Source organism: Coffea eugenioides, chromosome 1 (assembly GCF_003713205.1).
Source record: "Coffea eugenioides isolate CCC68of chromosome 1, Ceug_1.0, whole genome shotgun sequence".
NCBI classification, from domain to species: domain Eukaryota; kingdom Viridiplantae; phylum Streptophyta; class Magnoliopsida; order Gentianales; family Rubiaceae; genus Coffea; species Coffea eugenioides.
Genome location: NC_040035.1, coordinates 32,949,330 through 32,955,825, shown reverse-complemented (window position 1 = coordinate 32,955,825; position 6,496 = coordinate 32,949,330). Strand labels below are relative to the sequence as shown.

The 6,496-nt window shown below is 34.4% G+C and overlaps 1 protein-coding gene across 1 annotated transcript; it reads right to left on the bottom strand.

Annotated features, from left to right (window-relative positions):
* Positions 1-4,537: 4,537 nt before the first annotated feature.
* Positions 4,538-5,269, bottom strand: LOC113770581 (receptor-like protein 19). Its single transcript, XM_027315091.1, has one exon. The coding sequence runs from the start codon at positions 5,267-5,269 to the stop codon at positions 4,538-4,540; it is 732 nt and encodes a 243-aa protein (XP_027170892.1).
* Positions 5,270-6,496: the final 1,227 nt, after the last annotated feature.

Genomic DNA, 6,496 nt, shown 5'->3' with positions numbered 1-6,496 from the left:
GACTTTTTTATGCCTACTTGTTTGGTGTTTCCTTAATTTAATGTGTTTTTTTTTCAGATAACGCACACATCAAGAGGTTTTAGGATTACTTCGATACACAAGAAAAAACTTAAGCTCTTAAAATGTTTGAAAATAAAATTTCACAGATTTCCGAGAGACATTAAGATTAGTACTACAATGTCCAAATCTTGTATTAACAAACTTAGAGCTTCAATACAAAGATAAAGATGTGGAAAAAAGAAAAACCCTTGTCACTAGAGCTTCTTGAACCTCTCCTTCTTCATCTCCCTTGGCCTTTTTTAAGCCAATACAAGAATGAATACCCACAACTAAATTATACTACACTAACCTACACTAAACAAGAGAAAATAAAGAGAATTACATTTGTTAAGGGCTTATATCTTGCCTCAAGGGGCAAGACACAACCCTTTGGTTGCACTTCTTCTCCAAACTCTCTCTCTTCTCTCAAGTTAACTAGAACTAAAAACTCCCGAAGTTAGAAGAACTAGGTAGTATATATTTTTGGTCTTGCATTAGTGGAGCCAAAAAGAGAAGCTCCTACAACCCCAAAAGTTGGTACAAGTTATCTCTTTTTGTCTTATCAAAGATGGAGAAAGAAACAAAAATAATGCAAGTTGGCAACTTGCAACTACCATGAATCCACCGGACCAATCTTTCGAGGGATTCTTCCAGGAATTGGGCAGAGCATTTGATTCTTTGTGAAGCGAAATTCTGTCCACAATCCCTGGTAAAAATCGTAGATAATCCCTTGAGGGATTCTCTCTCTCTCTCTCTCTCTTTTTTTTTTTTTTTTGCTTTTCATCCTTGACTTGCACCATTTCTTTTAGCCATTGTTGTGACTTTTCAAACTTCTAATCCTCGCTTTAGATCGCCGTTTCACTTCCAATTGAGTTTGATCATTTTACCTAAAAAAAAAAGAGATTTTGCATCTCAAATGACAAAATCACAACAAATTCATCTATCAACTCAAGGTGCAAATTAGAAACAAAAAAATGGACAATTTATATCGTTTAGCCTTATGAATTGACTCAAAAACACTATGAAACACATTCAACAATATATCACACATTTAGCCATTATCAAGCTAAATACCTTATTACCCTAGGAACCTTAACAAATGGTTAACCATAAAGTCCAAAAAAATGGACAAAAAAACAACCAACTTGCCAAGTTAACAAAGTCGATTTAAATACCCTTATCATGTGATTAAAACTATAGAGTAAATTTTTTCTATCCGGACCCATTCCAAAATTCACTTTAAGAAGTGTGCAAAAAGTACATGATGTTCTATTTGTTGTGTTCAAAATTAAAATAATCTTTTCATATGTATGGTTTGCATGTAATGCCAATTTATAAAAAATTTCATAAATTTAAATATAATCGCTCAACAGCATATACAGCAATTGGGTATGCCTTTTAGTTTTTTCATTTTCTTTTTTTTTGTTGGGTTAAAACAACATCTACTATATGCTGGAGAATAGCTAATACGTGGCTAAAACTTTACTCTTTATTACACTTATTCCCCATCATATTTTCAACCTTCACTTTTTTCCTTATTTTGATTTTGATAAATGGAATTGGAATTAGAGAAGGGATTTATGGAAAACTGTAAACGGCGAGAGGTCAGGTAGGACGGTAGCTATGTTTGTTATACCTGGGCATTTGAGCCCAGAAAATGTATATCCATGAATTTTAAATTTACTATCCCTTTAATCCATTTGATTTGGCGTGAGTAAACAACTTTTAGCTGGAACAAGTTGCCTTACTTTATTCAAGGTGCAAAGGCAATCGTGTGTGCAAGAAACTTTTTTAGTTGATGATTCATGACTGTATATACTTTTTTTTAAGTTATACATGTGAAAAGGTAGTGGACAAAAAGTCCCATATGTATAAGGATTCTAACATGTTAATTCTTGCTTTATAAAATTAGGATTTTGTTTTTGAGTTTTGAAACTCAAATTTCTTTAACCATTTTGGGGATATTAAATATTGTAGTCATTGGTATTTGAGTAGTAATTTGATTTTTCCTAGAAAGAAAATGTCGGAACTCTTTGGTGCATTGTTTTGTAGAGACATTATATTCATTGAGTGGTTAGCTCTATATTTTCTTGACAGGTTTTAAAAACCTTTTTAAGTTTTTTGAGTGATTTATTAATCGAAGAATTTTTTTATACAGTTTAGGAAATTTTTAGGAATAGGTTGATGTTTAAACAATTATATGGATACTAACCTCAAAATGTCCATCCTTGGTTATTGTTAACATCAAAATATTCCTCCAAACATTACAAAAAATATTAGAAATTGGCTTTAAGTAGATGTGGTTAAATATGTGACTTTTGATTTTGATTCAAATCAAAATTAAGCATGTTGTTGCTGAATTCTTAAAACTTTGATGTATTAATGTGCGAAGGTATTACAACCTGTCATGGCAATGGTGGTTTGCTGGGGAGAGATGGTTTAATTTTTTACTTTTTATTATAAAGTTGTTGAGTGTGAAATTCTTTGGCTCCTATTAGAACTAGATCTGAATTTTATGAGTTAGGCATAGGAGTCTCGGTATAATTATTGATTATTTTTATTGTGGTTATAATTTTGGGCGTGCCTCGCACTTTGTGCATAAATTATTGCAATACTTGTGGAGATGTGTTTGAAATGCTTTTGGTTAAAAATTGTGGTTAAAATAACTAATGAATGTAAGTATCAATACGACGTACTTTTATGGATTCTGAATTTTTTTGTGCCTCCCCTTCATATTAGAACCTAATTTCATGTCTGTAAATAATTTTATTACAAAATCTAAATAATTTGGTATAATACATATTTCATTTCAAACTTAATTGATAATCTATTGAAATGTAAAGAGAAAAAAGAAAGAAAATATATGTTAGCTTATCAATCTAATTTACATATAATATAATTGAGTGTTTAATAATTAATATATGTGAAAGAAAAGGAGAGAACTCATGATCAATTAACCATTCATGGTGCAAAATGATAAGCACATGTAGTATGCCCAATTTGAGACCAACTATAAATCCAAAAGGGAAGAAAGATATGAGAAACTAGTGGCATTATAAAATAAAGAAAATAAAAAAAGAAGTAAAAGAAGTTTAAACAGTATTCGTAATACATGTCTAAAACAATTTTTATCTAATTCATTTATCTTTTTATCTAAAACTCTTAATAATGATTACTTAAAACTTAAGAAACGATAACAATTCAAACTCTAAATAGTTGGGCAAAAAATGCAAAGTAAAAACTGTTGGCTAAAGGTAAATTGATTTTGACCATGAGAATTATTGAATTATTGTCTATTGTCCTAAATTTGACAAAAAAAAAAAGAAAAGGAAAAATATTGGAGACCAAATTATTTTGATCAAAACGGTTGGGCCTAATAAAGAAAACTGAACTTCTCCCAATAAAGATGTTCATTTCCGGTTTACAGTTTGATATGCATTTTACTTTTTCTTTGGTTCATATCAAGTGGACGGGGTGTAATTGTCATTCGCAGTGTCATCAAATATATAATAGAGACCATTAACCACTATTAAAAATTATAACATTTTCTATGAAAGATTTGGGATGGCAGCATGACCACCTGCAATTACATCGCCAACAGTACACAAAGTCACTTTTGATGTCTATCTTACTTTTACCCATAGGATCAAACATCAAATGGGTCCACAAGTCTGCTGTAGGGTTCCGAATTCCAAACTTATTTATTCATGATTTACAAAATCAAAGGTTATCGGACCTGTGAAACTGTTATTACCCAAGCCTAAATAATCCAGATCTTCCAAACGAAACAATGATCTTGGAATGCTTCCGGTGAAGTTATTGCTGTTGAGGTTGATGTGAGTCAAGTTTGGGTAATTCATCCAACAGTCAGGAATTTCTCCTGATAGAGAATTCTCCCTAAGATCCAAATACCAAAGAACCTGATTTTCATTCTTCACTTCACACAAAATGTGAGAGATACCTCCTGAAAATAAATAGTTGGCAATTAAGTTCTAAATATGTCAATCAATGATAAATTAATTTGGTGTGTAGGCAATTGAATATGTTTGATTGTTGTGTGCATATAAACCTTTTAAAAGTTTTAGAGATATTTGAACTTTTACCATAAAATTGATTGTGAGAAAGTTTCAAGAGGGAATAGCCATTGAATATGTTTGACTATAATGCACATATAAACCTTTAACAACTTCAGAGATATTTGAACTCTTACCGTGAAGTTGATTGTGAGAAAGCTCTACAAATCCCAATAATGAATTGAATAACCAAGGTGGAATGGTATCTAAAATTCCTGCGAAGGACAAGTTCAAATCCCGAAGGAAATTGGGGACCCAGCTTCCATGAGCCCAATCGAAGTGTGTTAAATTGGGCACGAGGAGTCCAACTTGCACTTACTTTTAAGGTCAAGGAGTTTCCAGATGCATCAAAATACATTAAAGCTCTCACTCATAATACCTTCTATTAAATTGTCGTCAATAATAAGCCATTCAAGTTTGGCAAGCTACCAAAGACTTTCAGGAAGAGTTCCAGTGAGTTTGTTGTGAGATACATCCAAGTGCTCTAAGGATGACAGTTTTCCTAAATTTGATGGAATTGAACCAGATAGAGGATTTTCATATAGCGAAAGTTCTTTGAGCTTGGTACAGCTTCCTAAACTTGATGGAATTGAACCAGATAGAGCATTATCATGTAGCAAAAGGATTTCTAGCTTGTTACAGTTGCCAACTGTGCTTGGAATTGGACCATTTAAGTGATTACTACTTGCAGCAAGTGTAATCAAGTCCTTCAATGTGAATACTTCACTTGGTAAAGAGGAGCTAAGGAAGATGTTATATGACAGACGAAGATATTGAAGGTTGGAAATGTTGGCAATAGAGCTTGGGATAGAACCTCGAAAGTAATTGGAGCCAAGATCAAGTGAAATTAGGGCAGTTAAAGTGGATAATTGGCTTGGGAGGAAGGTAGTGAAGTTATTCGCTGATAGATCCAAAGATGTAAGGGAACTCCAATTCCAAATTCCTTCCAAGAAGCCTCCGAATTGATTCCAGCCAAGGTTCAGAGAAATGAGATTGTTAAGATAGAAAAGCTCATCTGACAGTGAACCATTCAACTGGTCCGAAGAAAAATCCAAGCGTTGGAGGGAAGTCAAGTTCCAAAGACCTCTGGACAATGAGCTTTCAAGCTTGGTCCCACTTAAATCAAGGGAAGCAAGGGTAGTAAGACCGAAATCCATCTAGGGATGCGGTGTCCAAGAAAATTTTCAGAAAGATCTAAAACCGTAAGAGAAGAAAAATTGGCATGGAAGACAAATGTATCTCTGCCAAGATAATGAGAAATTAAATCAAGTTGACAAGAAGACAGATGTATCTCTACCAAAGAAGGGATCATGTTAATCACCTCTAGCCAATTAGACGCTGTACTAAGGTCCACGTCACTCATGTCTAGGTGCTCCAGATTAGAGAGACCGGCCAACCATTGCAGGTTATCAACTTGAAGATCGGACGGATAGACATTGCAGGTTTCCAAGCTGATAGGGAACCATTCCTTGAAATCCAGCTCCAGATAAATTCAGGTACCTTAGACTTCTGAGCATGGTTCAAAGTCCCGGTCGCCGTCGCCGTTGCGGCCCAAAACGTTCCACATCGGTCTCGACATATCGGTCGCGGTCTCGGTGAGACGTAAATTTTAAAGCATTTAATATTCTAAAAAATTGTTAATAATATAAAAAAAGTATAGTAAACAAAAATAATTAAAAAAAAGCAAAAGAAACGGCCGAGTCAATCCGTCGTAATGTGACTCGACCGATATCTCGTCTTGACTCGGTGTAACTCAGTCGAGTCAATCTGTCACTGTGACGTCTCGGCCGATTTCTTGACTAGTCAAGTATCTCGGTATCGTTTCATCACGATATCGTATCGGTCGGTCTCGGCCGAGACTTCGAACCATGCTTCTGAGAGACCCAAAAAAACTGGGAATTGGAATTCCACTGAAATCATTTAGACTTAGATCAAGGTAACGCAAGTGAGTCAAATTTTGTAATGAATTACTGATTTTACCGCTTGAAATTCAGGATCACCATAATCATCAATTTCACGAACAGGCCTCTGAAGGTGAAGTTGAATCACGCGGCCACTTCGGTTGCTACAAACAACTCCTTACCATTTGCAGTAATCAACGTCGTGAATCCAAGACGAGAGTCTACCAGAGGGATCTTTCAAGTCTCTCTTGAAGTCCATAAGAGCTTGTTTCTCACTTGCATAGCAAGTTGCATTTACAGTTTTGCTGAAAGAACAGAGTAATATTATTGCAATGAGTAAGAAAACAGAGAAATGGCTTGATCCACCCATGGTCATGTGAAACGTCGGAAGAAATGGCTTGATCCAGATATAGAGCTGGCAGTGGTCGTCAAATTATGATGGAAGAAATGCACAGTTGATATAAAGCTTCACTGTTGATGTGG